The sequence below is a fragment of the Gymnoscopelus braueri genome (genome assembly GCF_963280865.1).
Source record: "Gymnoscopelus braueri genome assembly, chromosome: 20".
NCBI lineage: Eukaryota > Metazoa > Chordata > Actinopteri > Myctophiformes > Myctophidae > Gymnoscopelus > Gymnoscopelus braueri.
The window spans coordinates 8,488,503-8,507,924 of NC_137622.1; the positions used below are offsets into that span (position 1 = coordinate 8,488,503).

Genomic DNA, 19,422 nt, shown 5'->3' on the forward strand with positions numbered 1-19,422 from the left:
GAGCCATGGAAACGGAATAGATTGAAGAGAGTCACCTCACACACCGGTGACCTCCGGACTCATAGGCTGCCTTTCTTCTCATTGAGCTAGAGATATGATAGTCCTATTGGTGTCTGTTGATATATATAAGTCTTTCCGTCCCTGACTGACCAGGCCTTTGTTTTGCTAACTACTCTAGATCACTGGTTCCCTAACCATCTACCGATAGAGAAATTGTATGTCTACTCGGAACAGAAACCAGTGAAAGTAGCCGATCTACATGATGATGAGAGAGAGAGAGAGAGAGAGAGAGAGAGAGAGAGAGAGAGAGAGAGAGAGAGAGATGGAAACTAGAGAGAGAGAGTGAGAGAGAGTGAGAGAGAGAGAGAGAGAGAGAGACAGAGAGATGGAAACTAGAGAGAGAGAGAGAGAGAGAGAGAGAGAGAGAAACGGAATAGATTGAAGCGAAAGAGAGAGAAAGACATGGAAACGGAATAGATTGAAGAGAGAGAGAGAGAGAGACATGGAAACGTAATAGATTGAAGAGAGAGAGAGATGGAAGCAGAATGGATTGATTGGACGTCTCAACCTATTGCCATTAACAGGACTCGAACTCTCAACCTTTGGATTGATAGGCCGCAACACTACCTATAGTGCTATGGCTTTGTCTAGGCTGAGGTTGTCTGTTGAAGATAAAAGTGAACCAGTGAAAGCAGCCGATCTACAAGCTCAGAAACGCGTTGCTATCTGAAAAGTTGTGAGATTGTAGATCGGCTATTTTCACAATGAAGTTTGTCATACATACTTCATACCCTCTCAAATAAGCATTTCAGGTTATCTTTATCAATTGCATATGTATTAATTGACACAATTACTGGTAGTGTCTGTTGATATTTATAAGTATTTCCATCCATTATGAACCAAGCCTCTGTGTCCCGAACTACTCTAGATCACTGGTTGACAAACCATTTACCAATAAAGGCATTTTTGTGTCTCCTCGGAACGAAAACTAGTGAAAGTAGCCGATCTACAAGCTCACAAAACGTTGCTATCTGAAAAGTTGTGAGATTGTAGATCGGCTATTTTCACAATGAAGTTTGTCATACATTGCAAAAACATACTCTCTCCAAGAAGCATTTCATGTTACCTTTAACAGTTGCACATGCATTAATTGAGAGAGAGAGACATGGAAACATAATAGATTGAAGAGAGAGAGATGGAAGCAGAATGGATTGATTGGACATCTCAACCTATTGCCATTAACAGGAATCGAATTCTCAACCTTCGGATTGACAGGCTGCAACACTACCTATAGTGCTATAGCTTTGACCAGGCTGAGGTTGTCTGTTGAAGATAAAACTGAACCAGTGAAAGCAGCCGATCTACACGCTCAGAAACACGTTGCTATCTGAAAAGTTTTGAGATTGTAGATCGGCTATTTTCAGAATGAAGTATGTCATACATTGCAAAAACATACCTTCTCAGATAAGCATTTCATGTTATCTTTATCAATTGCATATGTATTCATTAATACAGTCTTGTTGTTTGCAATGCACTTTAAATGAAGTCTCCACCAAGTGAGGCTTGAACCAGCAACCTTGATGTTATGAAACATTCACTTAAGCGGGAAGCCATTGGACCAACAGACCTGATCCAGTGAAAACGGAGGTCAGACAGATGATACCATTTCACGCAAATAACCGAAGAATCCTGGGTTTAAGTGTTTTTCAAACTGCTCAAAATTGCGGACAATCTAAGGGCGGAGAGAGAGACATGGAAACGGAATAGATTGAAGAGAGAGAGACATGGAAACAATAGATTGAAGAGAGAGAAAGATGGAAGCAGAATGGATTGATTGGACGTGTCAACCTATTGCCATTAACAGGAATCAAACCCTCAACCTTCGGATTGACAGGCTGCAACACTACCTATAGTGCTATAGCTTTGTCCAGGCTGAGGTTGTCTGTTGAAGATAAAAGTGAACCAGTGAAAGCAGCCGATCTACAAGCTCAGAAACACGTTGCTATCTGAAAAGTTTTGAGATTGTAGATCGGCTATTTTCAGAATGAAGTATGTCATACATTGCAAAAACATACCCTCTCAAATAAGCATTTCATGTTATCTTTACCCTTTGCACATGTATTCATTGACACATTCATGTTTTTTGCAATTCAACTTAAATGAGTCTGCATCAAGTGAGGCTTGAACTGGCAACCTTGCAGTCATGAGGCACTCACTTAAGGGAGAAGCCATTGGACCAACAAACAAGACCTGTGAAAAAAGAGATAACACAGCAGCCGATCTACAAGCTCCGAAACACGTTGCTATCTGAAAAGTTGTGAGATTGTAGATCGGCTATTTTCACAATTTTGTCATATATTGCAAAAAATACTCTCTCCAAGAAGCATTTCATGTTACCTTTAGCAGTTGCGCATGCATTAATTGATACAGTCATGTTTTGTGCGATACAATTGAGAAGTAGCCAGCAAGAGTTGAGGCTTGAACTGGCGACCTTGGATCCAGAGGCTGATGCTGAAGCGAGACGCCATTGGACCAACAGACCAGAACCAGTGAAAAAAGAATTCACACTAACACTAACACTAAGATCACTCGTTCACAAACCATTTACCAATAGAGAAATTGTATGTCTCCTCGAAACCGAAACCAGTGAAAGCAGCCGATCTACAAGCTCACAAAACGTTGCTATCTGAAAAGTTGTGAGATTGTAGATCGGCTATTTTCACAATGAAGTACGTCATACATTGAAAAAACATACTCTCAAATAAGCATTTCATGTTATCTTTACCGTTTGCACATGTATTCATTGACACAGTCATGTTTTTTGCAATTCAACTTAAATGAGTCTATATGAAGTGGGGCTTGAACCGGCAACCTTGCGGTCGAGAGGCACACGTTTAAGGGAGAAGCCATTTGAGCAACAGACAAGAACCTGTGAAAAAGGAGATCAAACAGATGATACAGTTTCACGCAAATAGCTGAAACATCCTGGGTTTAAGTGTTTTTCAAACTGCTCAAAATTGCGGACAATCTAAGGGCGGAGCTTACTGGTCAACGTGATACATGTGTTCCTCATGAGTCAAGGCACATGTGTAAGCAGGTTTAATGGCTGTCGGCCAAACGAGGCATGACTTTTGCCTGTTTAAAGTTTGCACTTTCAAAAAATCGCTATAGCGCCCCCCTTTGACCAATTGGAGTAAGATTGGTTTCAGTAATATTTGGAATGACCCTCAACATTAACGCAAAGTTTCAAAGAAATGTGAGTCTGCATGTATGTGTTAGGGGCAGATGAATAATTGTCATAAAACTGCAATATTCATTGGCTCATTAAAGCTTCATTTTTTCACTTTTTCACAGTTTGTCGGCATAGGTCCAAAGTTCATGTGTAAAACGTTTCGTGCAGATTACTCAAAAATCCCAGGAGGAGATAGGTTTTAACTGTTTTTCATATAATTCAAAATGGTGGGAGATCTAAAGGTCAGAGGTCAAAAGTCAGAGGGTTAAAGTTGTTCATCATGAGTAGACGCATGTGTGTATTGAAGTTTTATGGCTGTAGGTCAAACAGGGCATGAGTTGTACCTGTTCAAAGTTGGCATTTTCAATTGAGTGCTATAGCGCCACCTTTTGACGAAAGATTGTGAGATTTAGTTCTTGATAGTTTTTCATGACCATCTACCATATGGCCGAGTTTCGTAAAAAGCGACAGCACGGTTCACCCAGAACTGCGAAAAGTGGCAGAAGAAACAGAATACAGGGAATAATAAAACAGGTCCAGAGCTGAGCTCTGGCCCCGTAATAATAATAATATTAATGATAATAGCAGTGACAGCACAGGATATCACAGTGCAGATTTATAAGCTCACGACGTTGGGGGCTTGTAGATCAGCTATTTTCGTAAAAGAGATTTGGTGTAGAGGGGGCAAAAAAGCACAGGGCCTATTATAGACCCCTGGGGGACTCAATAATATCAATCAAGTATATGGGGTTCGTTCGGCGGGCGGTGTCACTACTTTTCATCCTGATCTGTGTCAATGACACATAGGGCGGTTAACAGGCTACCTAACGGGGCTCTGAGGTTTGTCAGCTGGAATGTAAAAGGACTAGGCAATCCGGTAAAGAGGGCAAAAGTTTTAGCTCATCTTAAATCCTTACAGCCGGATATTATTTTCCTCCAGGAAACGCATGCCAAACGCAATGTGCAGTCAATCCTCCGAGCTAACTGGCTAGGCCAGGCATATCATGCTAACTTTGGAGCTAAGGCGAGAGGTGTAGCGATATTATTCAGGAAAAATATTCCATTCACTCAAACTGCTACAATAACTGATCCGGATGGTAGATATTTAATTATTACTGGTCATCTGGCGTCTCTGCCTGTGACCCTAGTGAATATTTATGGCCCGAACTTTGATTGCCCGGATTTTTTCAGAAAATTGTTTAATTTAATTCCCGATATACACCATACTAATGTTCTGATTGCTGGCGACGCCAACTGTGTTATGAATGCTGCGCTGGACAAAAGCTCACCTCTTTCCTTGCAGCAGTCAAAGGCTGGATGTCTTTTGAATACTTTGTTAAAAAATTCAAATGTTGTGGATATTTGGAGATTGGTTAACCCTACAGGGAGAGAGTATTCTTTTTTTAGTCCAGTACACAAAACCTCAAGTCGCATTGACTACTTCTTCCTAGATTCTAAGCTTACACCTGCGGTGATTGATAGCACTTATCATCCAATATTAATCTCAGACCATAGCCCAGTAACATTGGATTTGCAATTTCGTGATTTAGACAACAGAAATAAGAGGGCATGGCGATTTGACCCTCTACTTTTGAAAGATGAATCATTTCTTAAAGAAATGGAGGGTCATATCTCCTTCTTCTTAACCACAAATGACAATGGCGAGGTTGATGATATAGTGTTGTGGGAAGCATTGCAGGCAATCATGAGGGGGCATATAATCGCTTTTTCATCTGCCAAACGGAGGTCACTGGATCAGTCCCTCAGAAGTATAGAGGCTACTATAACTCAATTGGACAAGGATTATCTAAACACTCCATCACCGGAACTTTTGGGTAAAATTATAAAACTAAGGTATGAATATAATTCAATTATTACAAAACAGGTCTGCTCTCAACTACTAAACTACAGACAGAAAATAAACCACACAAATTACTCGCTAGACTGTTGAGGCAGTCGCAAGCCTCTCAAGCCATTCTTTCTGTAAAAAATAAAAATGGTGACCTAGTTACTGTACCAAAGGAAATTAATAAATGTTTTGAGGAGTTTTACCGAGATCTATATAGTTCTAAAAGCACATCTAGCCAGGCCTCAATTGATAGTTTCTTAGAAGAATGTGATCTACCTACTTTGGATGCTGAGGCAGTATCAACATTAGATGCAGATATTACACTGGAAGAAGTGAAGCTCGCTATTCAGCAGTCACCAAATAACAAGGCCCCTGGACCTGACAGTTTCGGGGCTGAATTTTATAAAGCTTATTCTACTCTGTTGGCTCCTCTTATACTTCGTATGCTGAATAATTCCAAAGAGATGGGCTCTTTACCGAAAGCTCTCTATCATGGTAGGATTTCTCTCTTGTTAAAAAAAGGACGGGACTCCACTTTGGCTTCCTCATATAGGCCCATTTCTCTTCTCCCACTAGAAACCAAAATTTTGAGTAAAATACTCTCCTCTCGCCTCAAGGAACACATAACGAGTATCATTCATTCTGACCAGACCGGTTTTATGCCCAATCGCCACATTCAGTTCAACATGAGGAGGTTGTTTAATGTTATATATAATCCGGCCCGTAGCACAGAAGAGTCGTGATCTCCCTTGATGCTGAAAAAGCCTTTGATCAGATTGAACATCCCTACATGATGTCTGTTTTGACAAAATTTGTATTTGGACAAAATTTTATTAATTGGATAAAAATTATTTACAATAAACCATCTGCCTCAATTATTACCAACCAGAATGTATCAGAGCCATTCAGACTATTTAGAGGCACGCGTCAGGGAGATCCGATCTCGGCTTATATCTTCGCTCTGGCGCTTGAACCGCTAGCGTCAAGAATACGAACTTGTCCAGAGATACATCCGATATTACAATCTGGTACATCGCATAAGATATCGGCATACGCTGATGATGTGGTGTTGTTCATTTCAAAACCAAGGTCTTCCATCCCTCCCTTGCTAAATCTTATAAATACATTTGGTTCATTTTCTGGGTATAGGATAAATTGGACGAAAAGTGAACTGATGCCTTTGAACTTTTCTGGAGTCCACCCCGTTTAGGATTGTATTAGATAAATTCACGAGTCTGGGTATAATAGTCACAAGTAAATTGAATCAGTTACTGAAACTAAACTGGGAGGAAAAGATGAAACAATTAGAGAAAAACATAGAGTTCTGGAATACTTTGCCTATTTCAATGGCCGGTCGCATAAATGCCATAAAAATGGTAACTTTACCCAGATTCCTTTACATCTTTCAGTCACTTCCAATAAGTATCCCTCAATATTACTTTAAAAAATTGGACTCTGTTATCTCCTCCTTTATCTGGTTCGGAAAAACACCCAGAATAGCTAGGCCACATATTTGTAAGAGTAGGAGCGAGGGGGGATTTGGGCTTCCTCAATTCAGGTTGTATTATATGGCGGCGCATTTGAACTGGCTTTCTTTCTGGTATGAGTGTTATCCGGGTTATAGCTTGGAGAATATGCCTTCCTGGCTGCAAATTGAGCATTTATCATGTGTAGGGTCGAGTTTACCAGCACTACTTAATAGCCCTACTAAGATTAAGGGAATCAGTTACGGGCACAACCCTATAATTCAAAATTCTCTGAAAGTTTGGTCTCAGGTATTAATGATGACTAAGGCCCCTAAAATGTATCTATATACCCCCATATGTTCCAATCATGCCTTTAAACCAGGAATGGTTGACCCTGTTTTTTTAGCATGGAGAGAGAAAGGTATTGGTTCTTTGAGAAATGTATATATTGATGACCATCTTGCATCTTTCCAGCAACTGCAGCAATCCTTTCAGCTCCCGGCGTCACACTTTTCCCGCTTTCTTCAGCTGAGACACTTTATCAGATCACATTTCCCACAATATGAGCAAAAACCCCATCATCCCGTTCTAGAAGAAATAATGAGAATAGAGCCTTTTAGTAAAGGTGCGGTCTCTCAATTTTATGGCATATTGCAGACCCTGATTAGCCCTTCTTCACATCCCTACAGGGACAAGTGGCAAAGTGAGTTGGGCATGGAAATTTCAGATGACATGTGGGAAGATTGTATCAATAATATACACCGCAGCTCAATTAATGTCAGACACTCTTTAATACAATTTAAAATTGTTCACAGGCTACATTTCTCCCCAACTAAATTGAATAAGATCTTTCCCAACTCTTCTCCCATGTGTGGGAAGTGCTCTATTGAACAGGGAACTCTGTCTCACCAATTCATTACATGCCATAAATTGCAAAGCTTCTGGAGTCAGCTGTTCGATTTTCTCTCCAAAGCTTATAAAAGAGACTTCCCCCCGGCCCCGTTGACCGCTCTTTTTTTTGAATTGTGGAACCAGGAATGGCTCACAATAAATATGAAAACCAGGCCATCACACTATCCAAACTGCTAGCCAGGAAGTTAATTCTCCAGGCCTGGAAATCAGAGAAACCCCCGACAATCAATATGTGGCGTAAGGAGCTGGGAGGAGTGTTGCACCTGGAGAGGATAAGGTTCACCCTTTCTAATAGGGAACCCCTATATCAGAAGATATGGGCACCTATACTTGGGCTGCTTGACGAGTTGAACTGAATGAATATAATGTTGTTGCCCCCCTGGGTAGTACCTGTTGTATGCCTTTTTATTATTTAGATTGTGATGCTGTTCGTTTTGCCCTCTGGGTGTGTACCTTCATCAGCCTCTTGTTGTTTGTATGTCGTTTTATTTAGTTAAGTTGTCTATGTGATTGTTCTGTTATGTATGCTTTTGTTTCGTTTCATGTTGTTTTGTATTTCTTTTTTCATGTGTTTTGTATTTCTTTTGTATTTCTTTTATCTGTGCAAATCCTGTTTTCAATTTCTGAAAAATGCCTGTGTGAGAGGAAAAATCTACAATAAACAGATTTTTTTTTAAAAAGTATATGGGGTTCAAGTGGTTATATCCTCTTCCTCACGCATATCAAACTGGTGGTCTGGCTTGTATACTCACTGTATACTTGACATTAATGCAGTGCAGAATCATTTCTAAGCATGCCATGGTTTGTTGTAACCTCCAGGCCGGAATGGCCGAAATCGAGGGACTATGTTGGACTATGTTCTCAGTCACGTGATTTTCTGTCTGTCTGTCTGTCTGTCTGTCTGTCTGTCTGTCTGTCTGTCTGTCTGTCTGTCTGTCTGTCTGTCTGTCTGTCTGTCTGTCTGTCTGTCTGTCTGTGAGCTGCTAATCTCTGGCACCACTCGTGATTAGCCACTTAAGTACTTACTGTAGTTGACTGGGGTCCCTCAGGGCTCTATACTCGATCTGCTCCTTTTCCCCCTCTACACCAAATCTCTTCGCCAAAGATCTACAAGTTCACAATGCCTTGCCTTGTAACGTGTTGTGAGCTTGTATAGATCTACTATTTCCGTCAGACGGAATTCACACACACCCACAGATCCACCGCCACTAACCTGCAGGAAGAAGAGTCGCTGGGTCGCCTCCTGGATCAGTTCCTCCGCCACCTCCTCCGGGTAAAACTTGGCTCTGAACTTAATGAGTAGAGGGTTCTCCCGCTTGATATCCTGTGCCGTCACCTGGGACCGCGGTCCCCCCGGACGCATTAGGAGGACACATAAGAGTAGGGCAGTGTGCTAATTAGCCTCGGAGGAGTGACACCAGAACACATGACCAAAACCATAACAATCTATGACGTCAGCACAATATGCAACTGGGGATTACAAACGTGACATAGGCCTAAGTCTCCATGGAGAGAGTTTCTCTCACCCTCTTGTTGAGCTTCAGCCAGGTGGAGAAGCCCTTGCTGTCCTGATACTGCAGGCCGAAGAACCAGGTCTCCCTCAGCCCGATGGTCTTTACAATCTGAACACATGGAGCATGCACACGCATTTAGAGCTGGTCTTGGTGTTCTGCATGGTAACAGGAAAGGTGGGCACCAAAAACATTCTGGGCACTAGGAAAAACTGGGCACCCCCGAAGAGCGGGCACTTTGGGGGAAGAAGAGTGGGCACTAGGGAAATCTGGGCACAAAAACAGAGTGGGCACCGGGAAAACTGGGCACCTCGGAAGACTGGGCACTATATCGAAAGGTGGGCACCAAAACAGAGTGCCCGCCTTTCCTGTATTCTTCTGCACACTTCTACAACAATTCAGAGTCTATCTCAAAGTCACACTGTGTAAGGTTTTCAACTAAAAGAAAGTTTTTTCACTGGCATATTTTTCACAAAAAAACATTCCACATGAATGCGTGACCAGACCACTTCTCTAGCGTTGTCTGCCCTAAATAACATAGGCACTCACAGGTAGTGCTTTGGAACAGTAAATGTGTTTTTGTCTGGAAATGGAGCAAAACCAGCAGCAAAAAGAAGCTATGAACAGAAAGACTCCAATTACTAAATTACACAAAATTACACTGTATGACTTCAAGCACAAATAGTGCGTCACCAATGTAGACTATTTATAGTACATGTTCATTGGTCTGTTTGTCTCCCTGGTTGTCTGTTTAGAAGGGACTGGACAGTGTACCTGGTCAAACAGCTGCTTGCCGGTTGTGCTGGGCAGGATGGCAAATTCCAGCTCAGCATCCATCGTGGTGACTCGGACATTGATCTGCGGAAGAGGAACAGGAGAGTGACAATATGAGAGGTTCATCCATCTGTGTCACTGAGAGGTCATATCTCATTTGTCACATGTTCAGACTGACAGTCCAAATCAGATTTTTGGCCTATCCAGATTGGCTTTATAGTTTCTAGTTGGTTTAATCAAGTCAAAATGACAGTGTGGACAGTCAGTCCTACAGATCAGATTTGAGAAACAAAACAGATTTGCCTGCGGTCTGAACAAAGCCTAAACAGACATGCAGATCAGCAGCAGAATGGAAAAGTACACTAACATTGTTCAATCATTGTGTTGCTTCTTTAATGATTGAAAATGGGGAGGTTCTCTGGTAAAGTAAAAGACCAAGGAGAAATACAATGTGTTTCTTACATTCTTCTGTTCAACCAGCAGCATCCAATCACAAGAGGTTGGTGGGGACTACAGTCAAAACATGAAGCCGATATTGTGATTTAGTCTTTGGCAGCAGTGACAACATGGGGTCAATTCCCGAGGCACATCAGTGTTAACCGTAAGCATGAAGCACAAAACTAATTAGGGATAACCAGGGTTGGTGATCACATTACATTAGATTTCACTATAAAATAAAGTAAAGCAGGTGGAGGAGAGATCATATGCTACATTATTCATACTATCCCAAATAGTTTGAAAGGTAATGTAATAATAATTAAAAGATCAAATATAAATCAAATAAAAGCAATGATAAATAAATCATGCAGTTGAGCGTGCCACTCATATGACATAATTGTTTTTTTGTTCATGCAGCTAAGGAAAAAAAATTAGAATAATTACATAACAATGTAAATAGCTCATGGGAAATCTAGGACACGAATGCAACAAATACAAAACAGCTGACAACAGGGCATAAGTGATAGCCACAGGCACTCTGCACTAAGAGAAAACAAGCCGTATTACAGGATGACACAACAGTTGTTACATTAACCACTTTAGCCCTATTTTTTACCCCCAAAAATAGCCGATCCACAAGTTCACAACGTGTCGCATCGCAGCGCGTTGTGAGCTTGTAGATCTGCTATTTTTGGGGGAGTTTCCTGAAATATTTCGCCTATGCCCAAAATAAGAACGCCAGAGTTAAAGTGGTTAAATATAGAAAAGTCCTCAATCTCACACGGAATTCTACAGCTGTAACATAGCTGTCTATACATCAAAGACAGTTAAGGTGTGGTTAGATCAGTGTAATGAAAAGCAGCTACTTACAGTAGACATTTGTATTTCTTTCCTTTTTTTATCTGTTATTTCTTCTTTGAGAGAGTTGTTCACAGTAACCTATTCTCCACGGAGTCATATGAAAGTGCTTGCAATACCTCCTGGGATTAGACTGAATTAAAATGGGCCATTGTATTGTTCTGCAGACTTTCTCTTGTTAATCCCACACCAAGCCATGTATGTCACAAGAGCGAGACATGTCTGATCTGAGAACAGATTGCCCCTCACGTTTCTCAGATCATGTGCGTTTATTGCTGACCCTGGATCAGTTTTCCCCCTCTTTGTAGGCTACATAGGGGACAAAATGTAGCTCACAGCTGACCCCCATTCCAGAAGCAGTTAAGGATGCTAGAACAAATGTAGTACTACTACTATATTATTATTATTATTATTATTATTATTATTATTATTATTATTATTATTATTAGTAGTAGTAGTAGTAGTAGTAGTAGTAGTAGTAGTAGTAGTAGTAGTAGTAGTAGTAGCTACAGCAGAGGTTCTCAAACTATGTTTTGAGACTCCAATTGGGGTCTTTTTTCATTGACCAAAATATATATATATATCCCTCTCACTTAATCTGTTTTGAAAAAGCATAGCCTGTGAATGCATTTTTGTATAAAAATTGTTTCACTGAATTTTGAGTAGCCAATTACTTTTTACCCCAATTTAGTTGTTATGCCAATTGATTCCTCCCACTCAGTGGTGTAAAGTAACTAGGTACATTTACTGAAGTACTTAAGTTCAATTTTGAGGTATTTTTTTACTTTAGTGGAGTATTTCCAATTTTCAATACTTTTACTTCTACTCCATCTCTAAGGAAAATATTGTACTTTTACTCCACTACAATCATTTGAAAACTTTAGTTACTAGGTACTTTGTAGATTTAGATGTTTATTACTAAACAATGTAAACATACATTAACCACTTAACTCATTCAGTGCCTGACTTATTTCTGGCAGTTTGGCTCTGAGTGCCAGAGCCAAAGTTCATTGTAAAAAAAAAGTGCTTAGGAGCCGAGATACAGCCTTTTTCAGTAAGAAGTAAAACATGTAGTGAATGGAGCGGAACATTTTCAAATCATGATATCTTGGGTTCTGAATTTTTTTAAAAAAAAAAAAAATATATATATATATATATATACCACTTAAAGGGATATTTCACTTTCATCAAAAACACCCGTCCTTGGTTCTGGTGACTCACCCTGCCCTTTTTTCGGTTACTTTCTTTTTTGTTTCTTTTTTTTTTTTAATGAAATAAATTAAATACAATAAAAAAAATCAAATAGAATAGATAAAACACGGCCCAGAACCAAGGACGGTGTTTTTGATGAATCTAACATGTTAGAAATTGAGTTTGAAGTTATAATGGGTTTGTATAGGAAGGGGGCGTGTCTGATCAAATGAATATCAAATATCTAAATACTGAATCAAGCAACTTAGAAACGATCTGGGGGGCTCACAAAAGCCTGTGTAGTTTTTTGGAAAGTGAAATATCCCTTTAAGCAAAAAATGTGAGTCCACCACTGCTCCCACTGCTTGCCACTGCTGTTGTACTCTACTGGCTCACCTGTCAGTGAGTAGCTCCCACTGGGAGGATATAGCGACTCTGTCCTGCTCCTCCCATTCAAAACACTCCCCGCTGACACGTGCCGCCCCAGCCTGTAGAAGAACATGCAGTGACAAAGATCACCCCTCCCCGCCTGGCTTCCCTCCCCTGAACACGACCAATTGTGTTTGTGTAGAGTCTATTTATACTATGCTCAGCAGGCTGGATGCACCTCGGTGGATTCAACACCAAGGTTTTCGACATGGGGTTTGACCAGGATGGACAGGTTGCCAGGTGTGTGTGTGTGTGTGTGTGTGTGTGTGTGTGTGTGTGTGTGTGTGTGTGTGTGTGTGTGTGTGTGTGTGTGTGTGTGTGTGTGTGTGTGTGTGTGTGTGTGTGTGTGTGTGTGTGTGTGTGTGTGTGTGTGTGTGCGCCAGCTTCTTCAGAAACCCTGTGCTCTCAGAAATAGTAAAGTAAGTAAGTAAGTAGCCTTCATTGGAACCAGTGCCAAAGCAGGGAGCCATTAGCCAAATTACAATACCCACATTTCTGCCTCCTCCGTATTCCAGCATGTGCGGCATTACAGTGAAATTGGTAACCACATTTTTGGGCACAATTGCAAACATTTGCATGATATTTGGCAAATGTTTGACTCTTGTTTCTCTTCTCTTACCACAGTGCTTCCTGGTTCTGGGCCAAGGAATTTATTTTAAAAGGAAGAGACGCCGATGTCATTTTCTCTACCCTGCACTTCCGGTGTAAGTCTGCCACCCAGTGCGACGAATCTGGCTAGATCCAGCACCATATTGATTCTTTCAGACTTCGTTTTTACTTTTGCAGCACAGTTAATAACCACAGTAATGATGAATGATAAAAAGTGTCTCTTATCTGTGCTGATGTTCTCATTAGCTGTCTTCCCTGTGTTCTCCAGTGCTGGTTCTACTGTCACCCTAGTGCTCCCATCCACATCTCCCACACCTGTTTCGCCCACATACGCAGGAACACGTCCATACTCCTGACATTTAAAACATCCAAGTGGTGCTCTCTCAAATGGCCTGACCCTATAACACACATAATCCAAATACACTCTCTCCGGTAATACCTTCCCTTCAAATGTCAGACGCACAGTCATAGACTTTGTTTTACTCCCGTTTCCCTACTCTAAACCGAGTTAGCCTTCTCGCTAGACACACACCAACAACTTCCAGAAATATGTCTTCCTTCACTGATAGAGGCACTCCACTGATCACTCCACTCCTCTTTTCTCTTCCCTCAAGCTGAAAACAACTCACTGGCTATTCTCTAAACGTCATAATCCTAAATGCTTTATTCATCTGCTCTTTGTTCTTGCACTCGATAATGACCATCCCCGTCCTAGTGATCCTCACTAACTTCCTCACTACCTCCAATCGTTTTTTTTCCCACAAACTTTTCAACTTCACGTGGATTACTGCCTGGACATGCTGTCTTTCTATTTGTCAGCTGTCATCCCAACAACAGACTTGTCTTTCCCATCTGCTGAACCACTTAAATCGCTGCTCCTTCTCTTACCATACGCTCTTATATCCTTGTCATCCTCAACAGAACCTTTACTTTCGTTATCCCTTTCCTTAAACGACGACATTTCAAACATCCCGCGACTCCGTCAACACCCGAGCGACAGCTCGTAACTTTTCTCCAAGGACCCGAGTGTAGCGTCAGACAGCAGTGTTGATTTCGTCGACTTAAACTATGACGAAAAATGTTCGCCGACTACCTTTTTTCACTGACGAAAACTAAATAAAAACCAAATAAAACTAAGCTATGATGACTGAAACTAAGATTAAATCTATCGTCAATTTTGTCAACAAATAAAAACTCCCGCCAAAATACATTTTAGTCGACTAAATCAACTGTAGATTTAGTCGACTATAATCTTATGATATTTAGTCAACTAAAACTAGACAAACAGTGAAGCATTTCTGATGACTAAAATATGACAAAAACTAATTTGAATTTGGTTCAAAAATGTGCTGTCAAAATCAACACTATCAGACAGAGTGTGACAGAGACACACACTGGAGCACAAAGAACGTCTTTTACATTATTTACTCAGCAAACAAAATTGCAAACAGACGTGGATCCAGTGCAAACTCAAGCCTCAGGCTATTTACCAGGTCTGTATCCATGTCATACTTTTTTGGATACAGATGAAGCATAGTGTCATTAGTGTCTTTATTTATTTACCAGGGACGGTGCACATTAATCAACATGTCAGTTTTCACGTCCATGTAAATGAGCCAGAATTAGCCAGAAGCACATTTTCATCTGTCCCTGAGCCGGCTGTTAAAAAGTGGTGATAAAACTATCCATACAAAAACAGACATATCAAGATACAATACAAGACAAGTAGATATAGTACACAAGAACAATTACAGTAAAGTATGAGAAATGACACCAGTGACAAATGGAGCTGATAATTACCCATGATTACAAATTTGGTTTGCTTTAAGCCATCTCTTAAGGTTGAACTTGAAGGTCAAATAGTTGGTGGTCTCTCTTACTTCGGTAGGGAGACTATTCCAGTGATGGGAGGCTCTAACAGAGAGGTCTGTTTAACCAAACACACTACCTACGTCTGAATGGTACCTCTGGTAGTTGCCCTTGTTGCTCTGTCACCACTTTCCATTCGCTATATGAACTGTTTCAGTGGTGGAGGTGCAAGCCCATTTAAAACCTTAAAAATGAGACAAGCATGTGCAAAATGTGTATAGCTATCAAAATGAAATAAATTAAAAACTATATGGCAATGGTGGTAACGATGGTATACTATGAACATTTTTGACAACTAGTTTTGAGACAGCTATAGGGGCATCGGCTTGAGCTTGTTAGTCGCCAAGACAGCTAACCATCTTAGACTCGTCTTAGACCTGCTTAGAAACTCACAGAATGACTTTTGCCCCGAGCGCAGATAATGGCTCTGAGGAGGATACTGGAAGGCATCACTGACTTCCAAAAAGCTTTCCACACCATACACCGGTGTAGGCCCAGAGAATGTAAATGAGTTTACATTCTCTGGGCCTATGGTGTTCCCGAGAAGATGGTGCAGACGATAGCGGCAACCTATGGTCAAACTCAAGCCAAGATTCTGAACATTGTTTGTGCCATGTTTGGTGCAAATCGGAGCAATGGTGTGCCTCGCAAGTCCGGATGTTACGTTTGTGACGTCCACCATCCACCGTCGACCCACCCTCTACACATTGTTAATACAGGATGCGGTTAAAGGGATAGTTCAACCTCAAAATGACTTTTTTTCTATGGAGACTTGAATTTATGGATATTCTTTTGTTTTTGTCGCATTCCTAAATCCAATAATTTGATGTCCGGCAGTGGTTCCGGTAGGAGACACAAAGAGTCTCCTTTGTGTCTCCTACCGGAACCGCTGCCTACTGGTCCGCTGGTCATCAAATTATTGGCTTAGGATATGCGACAAAAACAAAAACAATATCCATGAATTCAAGTCTCTGTGACTAATCGATTGGGGGTGAACTATCCCTTTAAGACTGATAAACAATATTTAACTTCCCACCAGATTAATTCAATATTGGTTTCTCTTTGTATTGATGAGTGCTGTGAGTGTTTAGCTTGAGTTGATTTCTCTTTGTAATGATGACGAGGAGGCCTACTGGATACAGGCAATATTTTGTCACAGTGTGCATTCAACTTGAGTTGAGAAGTAGCTACCTTCATCAATGTTTGACTAGTAAGCTGACTAGTAAGCTTTTTTCCACATTGGTAGAACATCAACCCCAGTACTTTAGTCAAAGTATTGATATATTCCTGGTCAAATATTACTCAACTACACCTGAAAGTTGCTCATTAAAATTTGTACTTGAGTTCTTTTTAACATCAATGTATTGCTGTATTTAAAATAAAATACAAAAAATAAATAAAAACATTCAGACATTTTCAAACATGCAAAGTTTCACGCTGATCGGTCCAGCGGTGCCGGAAAATTAGCTGCTCACAGACACACACACAGACGGATGGACGGACGGACGGTCGGACGGACACACACACGCGTATACATACAGGACCAAAAATATAGTCTCCAGCCTTCAGCCTTCCAGCCTGGCAGAGACAATTATTATCTCCACCAGGCAGAGATATTGCAGTCAACTCTGTGTGTGTGTGTGTGTGTGTGTGTGTGTGTGTGTGTGTGTGTGTGTGTGTGTGTGTGTGTGTGTGTGTGTGTGTGTGTGTGTGTGTGTGTGTGTGTGTGTGTGTGTGTGTGTGTGTGTGTGTGTGTGTCCTCATTGTAATGCTATGTTAGTACTAGTGATGACAGAATGTCACACTACTTTTCAATGTGTTGTTCACTGTCCAAAGATTTGTCTCCATATCCTGTCTACTCTGGTTGCATCGTAATGAAAGTCCTTTGTTATATCCTCCCCCCACCCCCCATTGCCCTGTGCCTTACTTGCACACAACCCCAAAACACTGAAGTCCGGCTCCTCAACTGTGGAAACTTCCAGTGGTGGAAAAAGTACTCAAATGTTTTACTTAAGTAAAAGTATCAATACTGCAATGTAGTAGTAGTACTCTGTTACAAGTAAAAGTCTGGAATTCAAAATGTACTTGAGTAAAAGTACAAAAGTATTGCTATCAAAATGTACTTAAAGTACCAAAAGTAGAAAGTACTCATTATGCAGAATGTCCCATTTCAAAGTTTTCAAATGTATAAAATGAATAAAACTCTTTTGAAAATAGCAGATCGTCTATTTTCAAATGGCCAAAATGTATATAGGGCTGAAGTGGTTAATGTATGTTTTGTAATAATAATCCAAATCTATAAAATAACTAGTAATTCAAGTTTTCAAATAATTGTAATGGAGTAAAAGTACAATATTTGTCTCTGAGTAGAAGTAAAAGTATATAAAATTGGATATACTTCAGTAAAGTAAAAGTACATCAAAATTGTACTTAAGTACAGTACTTGAGTAAATGTACTTGGTTACTTTAGACCACTGGAACCTTCCCCCATCTTTGGTCCATGAGGCAGAAAAGTTTAGAGCTAGATTTAAAAACCTTTACTTTTTGATAAAACTCATAACATAACTTATAGCATAGCTGCTATCTTTTAAACTGCTGGTGAACCTCCTATGGATCCTCTCTCTTCTTCCTCCTCCTTCTTCATCCCCTCCTCCTCCTCCTCTCAATCTCTACTATCTCTCCTCCCTCCCTCTCTCTCCCCTCTTCCTTTCCCTGTCCTTTTCTCCGATGATTCAGCTCTCAGTCTCTCCTTGTCTCTCCCCACATATAATTCTGCAGCAATTATTGTCAAATGGGTTACCTGCAAACCTTAAAGGGGCACTACACCATGTTCAAGTGCAGATGCCTGCCCACCCTGTAGAGCTTGGTTCTGCTTGAGGATTCTTCCCCTTTTAAGGGGGAGTTTTTCCTTGTAACATTGCAAAAGGAATGCATGCACAGGGTTGGGGGGGATAACATTGGGTCTCTGTCTTGAGACAACTCGTGATTCGGCACTATAAATGGAATTGAAATCAAAGGCAGACCGGAAGATGGTGTGAGATATGCCTCTTGGCAGAGTTTTGAGCACATCTCTCTAGTTACTACTGTAGCAATGGTTAAAGGACAACATCACCAATTTTCAACCTATCTTCATGTAAATTGTCCTCACTAATGCTCATGATAAAATGGTAAAGATTTTGTCTGTGTCTCAGAGGAGGGCTGTGGACAGTTCAGAAACCCACCTACCAGTGACATCATCGATGGGGAATCCAATCTAATAGAAACTGCAGGCTTTCTATTCCTGGAAATTTAGCGTGCTATAATGGAAGCCATGTTCTCATGATACTACAAATCTGAATTAATTTTTTTTAATCTTTTTTGATGATGATGACGATGATGTCACTGGTAGGCGGGTTTGTGAAGTGTTCACAGCCCTATGAAACACAGACCAAGTAGAAAAAAATAGTACCATATTATCATGAGCATTAGTGAGGACCAATTATATGAAGATAGGTTGAAAATGTGTGAAGTCGTCCTTTAATATTTTGTTTTTATTACTGTGTCTTAATAGCTATTCATGCATTCATTGATTAAATGCAGTTGTCTTTGGGAAGAAAGGATATTCACACAGTCATTCACACAGTCAGACACACTGAGCTTCACACGGACATGCCCAAGCGGACGTAGTAGGCTACACTGATGTCCGCTATTGCGCCACTATTGCATCACTTGCATATTCTTTTGAAAGTTCCAAAAACAAATATAGCGTTCCGGCTTGTTGTGATTCCAGTCTACTGTGGCCAGGGACAGGAACATACAGTATTGACATCCCGCCACAGAAATGTTGCTGTCTGTTAGACACGTAACCTATTGGCTGACCCTTGGCATATTTTAACTTTAAATTTCATTTATGCTGAAGAGGCACTGCCTGAGGTTACCCTAATTCACAGTGATGACGAGCAAACAATATACAAACAACAACAACAGCAAAAATTATAGTATATAGTTATATATAATTATAGTTACACAGTGGTGTGTAATCATAGATCTGAATTCTGCAAAAGATGGCATCAAGTTTTTAAATGTGTTGAAGGACATTCTAGGAGTAAGGGGCGTTGAAAAGAAAAGATGAGGCAGTCTCAGTGTGTAAACCCCAGGACGTGCAAGTGCAAACCTTAAGCATAATGTTCAAGGGGAATCAGCATGTTCCAGGTTGAAGGGGCAGAGTAAGAGATTGCCTTTTTACCAAGCTCTGTACAGACTGAGGGGACGGAGAGTGATGAATCCCTGGGAGCGTAGGCTGTA

General features: G+C 40.7%; 1 protein-coding gene across 1 annotated transcript in view; it reads right to left on the reverse strand.

Moving 5' to 3' along the window:
* LOC308075809 (moesin-like) overlaps window positions 1-19,422 on the reverse strand; it is a 40,124-nt gene that overhangs the window by 20,363 nt on the left and 339 nt on the right. Inside the window, exons 2-4 of the mRNA XM_080415771.1 lie at window positions 9,745-9,828; window positions 8,986-9,081; window positions 8,673-8,795 (exon numbers count right to left, since the gene is read on the reverse strand). Coding sequence (XP_080271897.1) covers window positions 8,673-8,795; window positions 8,986-9,081; window positions 9,745-9,807 — 282 coding nt within the window. The 5' untranslated portion in view covers window positions 9,808-9,828. The remainder of the gene's footprint in view (window positions 1-8,672; window positions 8,796-8,985; window positions 9,082-9,744; window positions 9,829-19,422) is intronic.